This window comes from Cricetulus griseus (assembly GCF_003668045.3).
Source record: "Cricetulus griseus strain 17A/GY chromosome 1 unlocalized genomic scaffold, alternate assembly CriGri-PICRH-1.0 chr1_1, whole genome shotgun sequence".
Taxonomy (NCBI): Eukaryota; Metazoa; Chordata; class Mammalia; order Rodentia; family Cricetidae; genus Cricetulus; species Cricetulus griseus.
Genome location: NW_023276807.1, coordinates 212976400 through 212990981, shown reverse-complemented (window position 1 = coordinate 212990981; position 14582 = coordinate 212976400). Strand labels below are relative to the sequence as shown.

General features: G+C 40.6%; 1 protein-coding gene and 1 non-coding gene across 6 annotated transcripts in view; both read left to right on the top strand.

The window, feature by feature from the left end:
• The window catches only part of Zdhhc20 (zinc finger DHHC-type palmitoyltransferase 20), a 58028-nt gene extending 48713 nt beyond the window's left edge, over positions 1–9315 (top strand). For 2 of the 5 annotated variants that reach the window (XM_027390451.2, XM_027390449.2), the window contains 4 exons: positions 1690–1779; positions 3144–3259; positions 4443–4519; positions 5787–9315. In XM_027390451.2, the coding sequence (XP_027246252.1) occupies positions 1690–1779; positions 3144–3259; positions 4443–4480 (244 nt within the window). In that variant the 3' untranslated portion in view covers positions 4481–4519; positions 5787–9315. Of the gene's footprint in view, positions 1–1689; positions 1780–2749; positions 2794–3143; positions 3260–4442; positions 4520–5786 lie in introns of those variants that run through there. The other 3 variants (XR_004772258.1, XM_027390452.2, XM_027390455.2) reach the window with 3 other exon arrangements.
• A 1848-nt stretch (positions 9316–11163) lies between these two features.
• On the top strand, positions 11164–11327 carry LOC113832738. Its single transcript, XR_003480184.1, has one exon. It is a non-coding gene; the product is annotated as a U1 spliceosomal RNA (small nuclear RNA).
• Positions 11328–14582: the final 3255 nt, after the last annotated feature.

Here is a 14582-nt window from a genome sequence, read left to right as displayed (position 1 = left end):
TTTTCATTTGTGTTGTTTCTTGAGGCAAGGTCTTATATATCCCAAACTGGCCTTGAACTCCTGAACTTCTGTCTCCCAGATGTGCACCAGCACACCCAGCTAGCTAAGTCTGTCTGTGTCTTCTCATCAGCTAGGGAACTGCTAAGCATTATTTCTTCTGTGTCCTCCCCTGTGGGGACGGCTCCTGTTCCTGCATGGGGCCCTTGCTTCCCATAGCTCTGTCATAGTTTACTGTTGTCTATGTGTGTTTCATTTCCTGTAAACCCTGATGCTGTATATTCAGTATTGATTTTTTGTGTGTAGTTGGTTTAGGCTTCACAGTCTTTTTGTTTAAGTCTTATAAGGTTGGATGAAGAGTCATACTTTCTTTAAAGCTAAGTCTAGTACTACAAAAGAATGAAATGCACACTATCTGATTATAAGGTTATTTTGTCTGATCAGTGAATCCATGACACTGTTGTCAGATAGCTCCTGCTTTGTGTGTGTGTGTGTGTGTGTGTGTGTGTTGTGTACACACATGGTATCTGAGGAGGTTAGAAAAAGGTGCCAGATCCTCTAGAACTGGTGTTACAGATGATGTGGGCTGCCGTGTGGGTGCTGGGAACCAAATCCAGCTCCTGAAAAAGTGCTCTTAACTACTGAGCCATCTCCTCTCTGATTTGTGTTTTGTTTTTTTGTTTTTTTATTTTTTTATTTTTTTTATTTTTATTTTTCGAGACGGCGTTTCTCTGTGTAGCTTTGGAGCCTATCCTGGCACTCCCTCTGGAGACCAGGCTGGCCTCGAACTCACAGAGATCCATCTGCCTCTGCCTCTGAGTGCTGGGATTAAAGGCGTGCACCACCAACGCCCGGCCTGTGTTTTGTTTTGTTTTGTTTTGTTTTGTTAAAGGAGTGTCTGTCATCACTCTTACTCTATTCATTCTTGGTGAATTGTGGATTTGGTGACACCCACACCCCACTATTAATTTTTACAATTTCTATGTGTACATACACTGTGTGTGTGTGTGTGTGTGTGTGTCTGTGTGTCTGTGTGTCTGTGTGTCTGTGTGTCTGTGTCTGTCTGTCTTTTTCGAGACAGGGTTTTTTTTTGTGTGTGACAACCCTAGCTGTCCTAGAACTAGCTTTGTAGATAGACGAGTCTGGCCTGTGTATCTCTCTCTCTCTCTCTGTCTCCTCTTTCTTCCCCCTCTCCCCACCTCACCTCCTCTTTCTCCTGGCGCTGGGATTAAACACATATACTGCCACCACGTCCCAGCTCAGCCTGTGCATATCTCTATAGACATTTCTCCTCTGCCTTTTAGGTTCAAGACATCTCAGCTTCCCAAAGTTTCCTCCTTCTCTGTTGCCTTGATTCAGTGAGACTGCTTTGCTTATATTCTCCTCATCCTTAGGCTCTAGCGGATGTCTGGGGCTTGTTATACTTTAAAAAAGAATTTTCTTGGGGGCTGGAGAGATGACTCAGCACTTAAGAGGACTGACTGTTTTTCCAGAGGTCCTGAGTTCAATTCCCAGCACCCACATGGCAGCTCACAACCATCTGTAATGGGATCTGGTGCCCTCTTCTGGTGTGTATTCATACATGCAGATAGAGCACTGTATACATAATACATAAATCTAAAAGGAAAAAGAATGTTACAGTTGACTGTTATTAAATTAGTACTGAGATAATTACTGTTTCTCTTCATACAGCTTGGGTGATGGCTGCAGTTTTCCAACACGCCTTGTGGGGATGGATCCAGAACAAGCTTCTGTTGCAAACCAGAATGACTATGCCAGAAGGTGTGTTTCTTGATCCTCAGTATTTCAGTATTCATTGTAAAACAGTCTGAATCCTGTTCTACATGAGTGACTCATGCACAAAACAGCAGACTCCAGGAAACACACAGAAAAAGAAAAATTGTATTTACATTCTCTTTTCAGTGGAGGACCGATATGTTAAGTGCCTAACCTTACACACTTTTTACATGCAAAGCAGAACACGGAGAGTACAGAGCATGTCAGTGGTTAGATCAGGACAGATCCGTGCAGCTTCATGTCTTCAGGACTTTAGTATATTGGTTTATCCCAAGTTGTGTTTTTCAGAGAAAATTTAAAAGCCATTGTCATTATTCTAATGACTATTAATTTCAATAACTATATTTTAATTACAATGTCAGAATAATTAATGAAAACTTGAAAGTACAAATATTTTCTTATTCATCTTAAAGGAAATTTCTTAACATAGTTGCACACCAAGAAAACTGATTCATAAATTCATATTTCTGTCAACACAAAAAAATGGAAGGTAGCCAGGCATGGTGGTGCACACCTTTAACCCCAACAATTGGGAGGCAGAGGCAGGCAGATTTCTATAAGTTTGAGGCCAGCCTGGTCTACAAAGTGAGTTCCAGGGCAGCCAGAGCTACACAGGGTTGGGTTTGAGGGGGGGGAGGTGAGGAGGGCTTTAAGCTCCAAACTAGCATGTTGATGTCAGCAGGCAGGCCTCAGCACTGCACCAAAGCCTTCTACCCTTCAGCTCTAGCATTTGCTGTGGTTCTAGACAAGTCATTCAGGCAAGTCTGTTTCCTTTCCCTGGGTTCTTGAGAGGGTGGAGATAGTGTGTAGCACCCAGTGTAGTGTCCGCCCATAAGAAGTTCCTAGCAAACCTCTCTCCTTTTTCCTCCTTTCCTCCTCCATTTCCTTCCTCCCTGGTTTTCTGAGTTAGAACAATAAGTCTACGATAAATTACTGAATCATTTTTTCCCCTTAGATCTAAACTGCAGAGGTAGAAAGCAGAGATCTGGGAGATGACAGGTAACTTTTGTACTGGCCACAGACATAGCTCTTCACCTGTCCTTATGCCACCCCAGCTCCCAATTAACAAGTGTTAAAAGCCCTTTCCCATTGGCCCTGAAGCAGTGTCTTAGTCTAACTGGTTTCTTTGGCAGTGTTGAAATACACACTTTTGGGCCCAAGAGTTATTTGACTGGGGGCGGGGGTTGTGGGCCTATTTTTCTCTTGGAGATAGCCTTTTCAGAGTGCTAAGATCTCATGAGTTGCCCTCACATATTTCAGAGAAGGAATACTAATTTGCCGCTTATTAATTATTAAGTATTGTTAATTGAGCATTAAACTATTCACTGAATTGTCTGCTCCTTTTCCAGTACTGGCTCAAATCAACCTTTTCCTATCAAACCACTTAGTGAATCAAAAAACCGTTTGTTGGACAGTGAATCTCAGTGGCTAGAGAATGGAGCTGAAGAAGGAGTCACCAGATCAGGTAATAACTCTCGTCTGGTCCAGATGAGAATCACCAGACTCAACAAACGGTATAAAATGAAGTGGTGTGACATTTGAGATAATAGAGCATATTGACTGATAGAATGTCAGTGGAGTTGTACTCTGCTCTGTTCAGCAGGGCTGCTTCCCAGCCACACGCTTCTTCACCCAGATAAGGAAAGTTAGTTTGGCATTGGCTAAGCTGAATAATATTTTAAGAACTGTTTTTAGTGTTCCAGCATATATTTAATTGAAAATAATTTTTTAAGTGCATTGTACTCAACTGGCTATGGTGGCACATACCTGTAATTCTAGCTCTTGGGGTTGCTGAGGCAGGAGAATCAACAAGTTGTATACTAGCAAGGCTGCTGTAAAACCTCCCTTGGGGTGTAGTGAGCTTTGTACTCTTTAAAGAGTAGTGACAAGCCCATGAACTATAGATGCAGTACAGAACAACTGCTAAGGCTGAGTGGGATTTCTGAGCAGAACTGGGTTTACACTATCATCTGACCACTTAACTAGCATCACTAGCCCAAATCAAAGCTTTCTCAGGCTCTCAGGTACTTCATGGTTCCAATGGTAAGATGCCTGTCAGTAATCTGCTTGATTATAGGAAAACATTTTGAGATTGTCAGATCAGTTCATAGTAACTCCAGAAGTACCCTGTGAATGGTCTGAATAGCTCTGATCTTGGGGTGGTAGGCAGAGGGCTTGAGCTTTGAGAAGCATTTACCTCACCTCTCACAGTAGCACCCCTTTGTATCCCTTTGGGGAGCTGAGGCTGGAGGATTCCTATGAATTTCGGGCCTACCTGAGCCATAGAGTGAAATCTTGTGTCAAAAAAAAAAATCATAAATAAATGAAGGGAATCTGTTAATAAGTGTCTTGGGGTCTTTAAGGTTATTCAGGTCCTAGGTAAAGTAATGGATATGGAGAGCTGTGTTTCATGTACTTCTTAATTACTGCTGCTTAGCATCTAAACCCAGCAGCCATGTTCACAAGATAAATATAAGAAAACCTAGCCAACTCTTAACACGCTGTACTCATGCCTACCTTCTACACAGAGGCCAATAGTTGTCATTAAACCTTTAATATTCAATAACTTCTTTTCAGTGTAATTAACTTCTCCATGTAGCCAGAAACTTAATCCTTCTTTTGTCTTATAATTAATTATATGTTTACAGGGACAAATAACCATGTTACAGTGGCAATAGAAAATTGAGTACTACTTGTTCATAACTAACCATTTGATGAGTGCAAGGTAAGACAATAAAAAGGTAATTTCCTTCAGCAAAATGTAGTTTATTTGCATATTTCATCTCAAAACAGTTTGTAGTTTTTTTTTTTTTTTTTTCAACTATATCACCCAGATCAAGCAGTTCTGGCCTGCAACTGGAATATGACTTCTGCCAGAATCTCATTTTCCTTACTGCTTCTAACACAACGTTACTAATCATTTACTGGTAGATTAATGAAGAAGCTAATTGAAAATGTTTAAGATTTACATCCTAGCACTTGGGAGGCAGAGGCAGGCGGATCTCTGTGAGTTCGAGGCCAGCCTGGTCTCCAGAGCGAGTGCCAGAATAGGCTCCAAAGCTACACAGAGAAACCCTGTCTCAACCAAAAAACAAAACAAAACAAAAATTTACATGCAAGCATGGAGACAGCACCTTACTAGTTAGTTTAATGAACAATGGGTGCCCATTATTGAAGTTTGATCAAGTGAAGATTGACTAAAGGTGGACAAAGGGCTTCTAGGTTCACTAATGTTACTCTGTAAGACACAGCAAAGATTGTCTCAAACCTCTATGGCCTAGTATCCCCTTCTGAAGGCGAGGGTGTAATTATGTCACTAGACCCAAAATAAATGATAAATGGGTCTTTATTTGGGAACAATTAACACAGAAAAATACCAAGAACCGCCAGAGCGTTTCCCTGCTCTCCCTACTGGATCAGCTGATCCAACAGAAAAGAGCACAAAAAGGAAAGCCGTGCCTCATGGCCTCTGTTTCACCTACGCCCTTTGCTTTCTGGCTACTTTTATTTTCCCAGAGTATCTCATACGGGGTCTTGCCAAGTGGAGCACCTGCATCCTCCACTCTAGGCTTATCTGTCATAAGGTCAGGTCTTTGCAGAGAACCTGGAGCCTATGCAGTTAGAGGCGAGGCCCAAGACCTAGGACAAAGTGAGATCCAGGCTCCAGAGGCAGGGGTTTCAATCCTCCATCAGGCCAAATAGGTCCCACTGTGAAGAGCTAGCTGCAGGTCTGCATATGTGGGTACAGACCCATTCCAGCCACCTGGTGCTTCTCTAGCAGTAGGTGGGTATGAGGACTGACTCTCTCAGGGTGCCCTGAGTGCAAGTTGAAAGCTTGATGATGATTCCTTCACTATTTACAAAAGTTTGTATTATTGTAGTAAAATTCAAGAATTTGGTTGGTTGTTTGTCCATAGGACCATCTACTAAGTATTTAAGGAAATGGAAAAATTGGCTTCCAACTAATAATTCAATTTTTTCTGGTTTTGTAGGTATATAAAAACACATTTTGGACTATTTTCAGTTTTATTTGCAAGAAAAATGATCGGTGGAATGAAATAATTGAAGTATAACAGAAGATATATTTTTTAAAAGGAAGAGTTTGTACAGTTTGCTGGATCCACAGAAGCACTATGGAGCAGAAAGATGCCTTAATTTTTAGTGTCCATTTGTGCAGCATTGCCTCACACCTCAAAAGTGACTTAATTTTCCTTTGGAAATAACACCTGTCTTGAGATGCTATCCTCACATGTTAACATGGCATTTGTATTTCTAACAACTGAGTTAAAAACAATAGTTATTTCTTAGTATCCACATAGATTTTTCACCCCAAAAACAAACTAAAAAGTTGTCTTCGGTGAAGTAAATCTAGGGCAAATGGTGGCTAAAAATGACATCCAAACCACTGATTGTTGCGCTATATAAGGGAAAGAAAACACTGCTTTTTTTTTTTATTAGATGTTTACTAATTTATAATTACTGTTTTATACTTTTCAACATTTTAATAAAGTTTTTTTATTATTGGTTATGAAATAACACTCAGAAGGATTCAGATACCTAAATATAATAATTTAGAACATTGAAGATGTTGATATAATTCAGTGAAGTTTTAGTTAGAAGCATTATAATGCAAGCCAGTGGCACACACCTGTAATCCCAGCGCTTAGGAGGCTGAGGCAAGACTGCTGTCAGTTGAGTCTTGCCTAGGTCACATAGGGACTGTGTCCAAAGAGCAGAGCACAAGAAGCACTAATAGGGTGTAGTGTGTGCCCAAGGCTCAGAAGAAACATGGTAGTAAAAGAGGTATTTTGGGTACTCTCCGCTCTTTGATTACTATTTCTTGAATTTTCAGGGGAATTTATATGGGCATGGAAGCACAGAAGTTCACGAGCTATACACGGATCCAACACAGTATGATGAATAGGTGGAAGTGGCTAAAGAAAAGAGAGAAAGGTAGAAGGAATATTTTAAACAGTGAAACAGATTCTCAGCCATAAAAGTATGTAAGCTACAAAATGCTAATGAACAGACTTTCAGTTTAGGTGATGTCTAAAAGTTACTGTGGTACTTTACAATAATCCTATAACAGCTTAAACAGTGGCTGAAAATGCACTTTAGATGAAAGTGAAATAAATAAAACAAATTCCCAGTCTTGGGCTGGAGAAATGTTTCAGTAGATAAAGGCACTTGCTCCCACACCTACAATCTGAGATCAGCCACATGGTGGAAGGAGAGAACCAATTCCCACGAGTCTCCTGACGTTCACATGTGCTCTCTGGTGCACACAGACACTACTTTTAAATTCTGAGACTCTTGACGCATGTGAAAAAGTCTGACTCCCTAACAGTCACCTGTTGACTTTAACAGGAATGGTTGTTATCAGGAGACTAGTCCAGTGTTCTATAGAAAGACAATGTAGAAATGCTGGTCTCAGTTTAGACTGAGACCAGCAGAGAGAAGTCGCACTCAAATGTGCAGGTACTGGACTATATGGGTCTGTACACCTGTGGTGTCTGTACACACAGTGTAAAGGAGAGCGCATCCTGGGTGAATTGGACTACAGGACTCCCTATATTCCCCAATATTGAAGTGTGCAAAACAACCTTGCTTTTCATTTATCCACCAAGTGTCTGTGAAATCCTCTGTGTATCAGACATTATACTATAGATAATGCTGTGGTTTTCCAGTCCTGCAAAGATGAAGATACCTTCTATTCCAACTTTGCAATTTGTGGAATTGATGGAATTCTCAAAACTAAATAAAAGACAATGAATTAAGAGTTACAAATTACTACTAGGCATGCTGGTACACACTGGTAGTCTCAACACTTGGGAGCCTAAGGCAAGAAAGTCAAGTTTATTCTCAGCTTTGTAGTGAGTTCAAAAGTAGCCTTTGCTACATGAAACCCTCTGTGAAAAAACCAGGAGAGAAATATCAATTACCAACCAAAAATACAACCTCAATTTGGTAGTTTGCATGCTGCTTTTAGAAGTAACCCAGTCTTTCTGTTTCTGTCTTTAGATCAAGGGATTTGCATGCACCTAGCACAGTTTGCCCCCTTAACATGCTATCATGTAGAAGTATCATCTTACTGAGTTGTTATCATTTGTTTATTAGCATAGTAAACTTTTTAGGTTTTGGCTTTGGTAGCCTTTATAGCCATCATTTTTTTTTTTTTTTCCAATCTAAAATATTTACCTGGTTCTTGTTTTGTTTTGTTTTTTGTTTTAGTACTGGGGAATCAAGCCCAGGGCCTTGTGCATAGTAGGCAAGTCCTTTACCACTGGTCCAGGCTGAATATGTTCATACATATTAGTGGCCATTCATTAGGGGCCAAGAAGTGGTATGGGAGCCAAGGAAGGCTGGCTCTTCAGTATTTCAACTGGCATTGAGTCTACTGTCTGCTGGGGAGACCAGGTCAAAAATTAAGCTTTGCCAAAATTTCAAACACTTGAACATTTGTAAAAAAATTAAATAAAATAAAGTTGAATTTCAGGTCTTGCCCTTGCCATTAAAAACATCAGACAGGAGACTTGGTTTGCTGGGTACAGAGGTACCTGACATTCAGTACCTGTGGCACCTGGCCACTGTCACTGTGCCAACCAAAGCAGCTGCAGTACACCAGCTATTGAAATGAACATGTTTACAAAGTTGAGTTTTCTCCTCACATAAGAATGATTTTTTAAAAACTTTTTACATAGTGGTTATGATTCAATGTCTTATGAGCATAACAGGTCAGCTTACATAAATATATGGTGTTTTACTTGAATTTTAATTCTTAGAGAAAGCAGATTTTGACTGTTTACAGGAATGCTTGAGATGAGTCGTGAGCCCTCCCGTTCTCTCTGAATCAAACCTATATTAAGGGCTTAGTGTTAGAGCCTGTGTATTTGGGGCATTGAAGAGGCAGTAACTCAGAAATATGCTTAGCTTACATCTCGTTCTATAAACCAGTACTTCTGTCCATGGATGAGTATTTTTAACTAATCTGATATTAAATCATATTTTTGCAATTCAGTCAAATTAACAAGAACATATGTAAAAGTACAGATAAGATATAAATCTGTAATTCATATTTCATATGATCTAAGCTGTATTTTTAAATTTAAAATACAATAGAGATTCAGAAAGGCCCGTATTTTTCTAATGACTTCACCCTATGTTATGTTATTGGGTTACATAAAGCAAGGAATCATATTTGTATTAAGGGGCTAGGAAAGCTGTTAGTTTATTATATTTGTACATGATTGCAGACAAGCCTATGCCTGTTTAAAAGAAAAGATGGATACTATTTAAGGTTATATTTAATATGCTTTTCTATAAACAAGTTTGAAATATAGTTTACCTTAGTTGTCTTTACCTATCAAGTAGCTTAGCCTTGTATTTATTTCTCATTTGTGTGAACCTGGACCATGACTTTGCTCTGTACTTTGGATGGCCTAACCTACATTAATATGTGCACATTTTACAACTTTTTTTTCAGAAATCATAATTACTTTATTAATAAACAGATAAAGGATATTGCCTTGTTTTGGAATGGTTTTATTGCCATTATAAAGTGCTATTTGCCAAATGAGGAAATAATTTCACTTGATTGATATAAAAATCTGTTAAAAGTATTGTTTAGTTTGGTGGTTCTCAGCCTTCTTAATGCTATAGCCCTTCAATGCAGTTCTTCATGTTGTGCTGACCCCCAACCATGAAACTACTTTTGTTGCTACTTCATAACTAATTTTGCTGCTGTTACGAATCATAATGTAAATATCTGAGATTCGGGATATCTGATATGCAACCCCTGTGAAAGGGTTGTTCACCCTACAAGGGGATCTTAACCCGTAGGTTGAGGACTACTGGTTTAGTTAGAGCTTAGTAATTCTGAAAATGGCCTCGAAGAGAGGCAAGTTAAATTGTTCATTTTATTCAGAACCTAAGAGGTTTAATTAGGCTTTTAGTGGACACAATTTGTTTCACAAGGTACTTTAGGAAGTTTGCGTACTGCCAGATGTGTAAAATGGTTAAATAGTGGTTGTTGATGTTATTTTGACCATTAAAATCTCAAAAATATATATGTAAGAGGCAATAGAGAGGCTCACACAGATGAGCACCATTCCCTCTGGCTCAGTAAGTACGCTGTCTGAGGCCAGTCTTGGTGGTATGCACCTATAATCCCAAAACAAGAGGCAGAGGCAGGAGGATGTCTGTGAGTTGAAGCTAGTCTGGTCTCATAGCAAGTTCCAGACAAGCCAGGGATACATAGTTGACACTCTGTCTCAAAGAAACAGAACAACACCCTTAGATGGTAGTCCAAAATACATAAGGATAGCAACTAACAGTTCTTTGAAGCCACAGGATTTTATGGATATCTAACAGTTCGTGAGTTAACTGTCTTTGACCTTGTGTCCATGACTCCTGGGTGTTTTGTTTTGTTAAGATTTACTTTTTGTGTGTGGGCTCTTACAGGAAAGGAACTATTGGTGCCCTGGATTCTGTGGAGCTAGAGATAAGGCAGTTGCCAACATTGCTCTGCAACAGTGGGAAGCACTTCCAAGCACTGAGCCGACTCCACAGCTCCCTGCTAGCTTCCCAGTGATGTTTCTGCTCAGTGATCCACCCAGGCTGCATTTCAGCCCCATCACCTTTCCCCCTGTAGCTGCCTGGCCTCCATCACAGCTGACACCCTAGTTTCTATTATTTTATTTTGCTGTGCTGGTTACACGGCTCCAATCAACTGTAAATTCTTGAAGTTTTATTTTCCTGTAATAGCCTCCCACAAAATAAACACTAAAAATCAGAAAGGAACTGTAATGAGTTTCATATCCATTAATTTTATTTTTCTGTGGTGGTGCCTAAATTTCTCTAATGGGCAGGAGAGAGAGCTCAGTGGTTAAGAGCATACACTGCTTTTCCAGGGGTCCAGAATTCCATTCCCAGCACCTATAATGGCTATAATTCCAGCTCTGGGGGATCCAACTCCAGGCCTTGGCTGGCACCTATACTAACCTACATATACCTGCATATACCTACATACACATAATTAAAAATATCTCCTAAAAGCACCAGAGTTTTGTGTTTCAGTGGCCTTAGTCTCGGGAGATAAGTTTGGCAGTGGCTATCACTTTTTTTTTTTTTTTTTTTTAATGTTATTTTGAGACAGGATTTCTCTGTGGCTTTGGAGGCTGTCCTGGAACTAGCTCTTGTAGACCAGGCTGGTTGGGAATTCACAGAGATCCGCCTGCCTCTGCCTCCTGCGTGCTGGGACTAAAGGCGTGCGCCACCACCACCCGGCATGGCTGTCACTTGTAAGTGCTCACATTCTTTGGTTCATAGTACCTTCAGGAGCTGTACTTTGTGTGAGAATATTCATTGTATACATTTATCTGGCAGTGGATTTACCATTATCATGAAGATGGTTTTCCTAGGGTGAGGCTTATCTACTTCATTCAGGATGTGCTGACCTCTTGGATTGCCTCAAACGTAGGAAACTCAGCTGAATAATTTGTGGTAGTAGGGGACTGTATTCACACTCTCCCCTGCAAAAAAAAAAAAAGAAAGAAAGAAAAAGTATTCATTACAGTACTGTTTGAAGCAACAGTCTATGACGTGCCCTGTGTCTGACTCCACTTCTGTGTGTGTGTGCAGTGGAGTGGCTAAGAGGGTTGCTTCCAGAGAGGGGAGCTTGGAGTTGATAGCTGCCACTTCAGTGTATGTCTTTTTAATGCTTTCCTAGCATGTGCCTACATTGGTTTTCAAACAGAAAATTTTGCCATAGATAGTCAGCATCAATGATGAAAACATGTTGGATGCTAGACCATTGTGCTACCCCTTTGAGGGTGGTCTGCCTCTTTCACATAGCACTTAGATTCTACTGGGCTTTCAGTTATTTAAAACCTACTGGGCCAGTAAGAAGCTCTGCAGGTAGAGGCAGTTGCCTCCAACCTCAAGTCCTGGGTTTGGTTTCAGGAAGCTAGAGTTCCGGGTAAGCTCCTAAAATGTACTAACCTTCTGTTTTGGCTTCTATAGTTACGCTTCTGGCTAACTGAAGTATGTCAACCCAGGTGTGTTGTAGGAGGGAGGACTCGAGTGGTAAATACCCAGTATAGTCACCGGCTGGCTAATAGTTTCTGTTGGCATGCCTCTGTGTCTGAGTTGTCTTCTCTGTGGCCCTGGAACTCAGTCATCTGCCTGCTCTGCCTCCTGGGAGTTGCTTAGAGGCACTCACCACCACAGCCAGCAAAATCCCCTACTTTTCAGACAGGGTATGAGCTCAGTTGGTAGAGCCCTTGCATAACATGTGTCAGATTCAAACACCAGCTTTATCAAGTTTTATATAAAGAGATGGAAAGTTTGTAAATGTGACCCTCACATCACTTTTTTGACTCATTCATGCCTGAGGTTTATCTCCCAGGTTGGAGAGGAGGGTAGAAGATACATCGGGGAAGTGGAAGGAGCCCTTCTAAAATCTGTGTAGTAGAACTGTTGCTGATTCATGTGTTACCCTGCCCTTGTGAGTGCAGTGATTAACTCTAAGCCCTTTGTTTAAATATCTACTTTTGCTCCATGTTTAGAAGTGCTCGCCATGTGTTAACAGTAGACATGATGGATTATATATTTAGTGTACTAGTTTTGTTTAATAAAGTACTTGGCTAGTAAGTCTGTTTTGTCCTTTGGGTAGGTTCAGAAGAAAAGTAGTTGACTCATGCCCAAGGAAATACCATAATGTTTAAGAAAGGAGAATTGGAAGCATAACGGTGAGGGAACCACTCATATTTTTCACTGCTTGTTTCATGAATCATGAATTTTCCTGCATATTTATCTAAAAAAAAAAAAAACATGAAGACCAAATTACAGGGTGGGGAGAGAGAATAAACAGAGGCCTAAAACAGTCTCAAGTGCCCACTTGGCTGTCAGTGTTTCTGAGTGACTAGTATAATTCCCTCTATATGAACAGTGACTAAGAATTTGCAGGTATCCGGAAAAATGTAAACCAGAGTGCCAAGAGCAGCAGCCTCTGGATTGCCAACTTTTTCTTTCATTAAGTTTGCTGCCACAAATAGTACAGCAGGAAACAAATTCACTAGTATTTCCTGTGGGACTGCAGGGCATAAATTGGTAGTGTCCGTGTACACAGGGTCTACCACTTTAAGACTGTCCCACACACTACAGTCATTACTATGTGTATACTTAACATGCATTACAGCAAGGTTTGTTGAAGGAAAAAGATCAGATGCCCATAATCAATAGCTGTTAACCGGCATATCTCTATTATCATGCAAGTATTCAAAGTATAAGGTGGATCTGTATAGATGCAGAGGCCCATGCTACACTGTTGAGGTAACAAGCAAGTTTACTAGGCATGGGTATATGCTTATATTCCCAGCATTTGGGGAGGCAGGGAGAAGAGGCAGGAGTATCAATGAGTTCAAGGCAAGCCTGGGCTACGTATTGAAAAAAGCAAGTTCAAGTCATTGATACATGTAATCACCTGAATGGATCACAAGGGAAATAAACTACATTAAAAAAAAAAGCCAATATAAACTATTCTTATAGACCCTTCTTCAAATAACAAAGACATAGAGATGGAACAGAAGCAGGGGAGTCAGAGGTTGTTACAGAGAGCATGGAAGACCCTGAGGTAAAGGAACCATGGTTACAAACAACTGCATAGACCTGTACACACATGGGTGCATTGTGGTGATATTTTGTTTATGATTTAACAATGCTTGCCTGAAGATCAGAGTGCAGAGCTAGCCACACTAGTTAGCCATAGAGGCCAGGCAGTGGGGGCACACACCTTTAATCCCAGGAGACAGAAGCGGATGGATCTGTTAGTTCCAAGACCACCCTGGGCTACACAAAATTGATTCAGTTTAAAAGAGAAACAGAGGTCACACAAAGGTGATCCCAGGAAGACATATGGCTGGGCAGAGAGAGGAAGTAAGGTGGGAGGAGATGAGACATGCAGTCTGAGGACAGGATCGACCCTTTGGTCTAAGAGTGGCTGGCCCCTTTGCTTGTCTGATCTTTAGCATTAACCCCAATATCTGACTCTGAGTTTTTATTAAGAACAATTAGAATTCATGCAACAGTGCATATAAAATAAGGAAGTCTAGCAGGGCATTGTTGGCACACACCTTTAATCCCAGCACTTGGGAGGCAGAGCTAGTTCCAGGACAGCCTCCATAGCTACACAGAGAAACCCTGACTCAAAAAACCAAAACAAAAAACAAAAAAACAAAGTCTAGGTAAGTTCTATAGATCATACTAATGTCAATTTCTAGATGTTGTTTATTGGAGTTTTGTTTTTCAAGGCAGGGTTTCTCTTTGTAGACCTGGCTATTCTGGAACTCGCTTTATAGACCAGGCTGGCCTTAAATCTCACAGAGTTCCACCTGCCTCTGCCTCCAGAGTGCTGGGATCACTACCATCAGGCAATTTCTAGGTTTTTGTTATGGTTAGAGAAAAAATGTTACCACTGAGGGACATTGGGTGGTAGTTACAATGGACTTAGACTTTTTCCTTTTTTGGTCAGCTTTCTATGAAGTCTCCAATTCAAAATAAAAAATTAAAAAGGAGTACTGGGCATGGCAGTACACACCTTTGCTCCCTGCACCCAGGAGGCAGATAGGTGGACATTTAAGTTTGAAGCCAGCCTGGTATACATATCAAGTTCCAGGCCAGCCCTGACTACAAAGTGAGATCCTATCTTTAAAAAGAAAGAAAAAATCCCAAGTCACTGTGCCATCTGTAGACCCAGCTACTCAGGAGACTGAATCAGGCAGATCAATTCC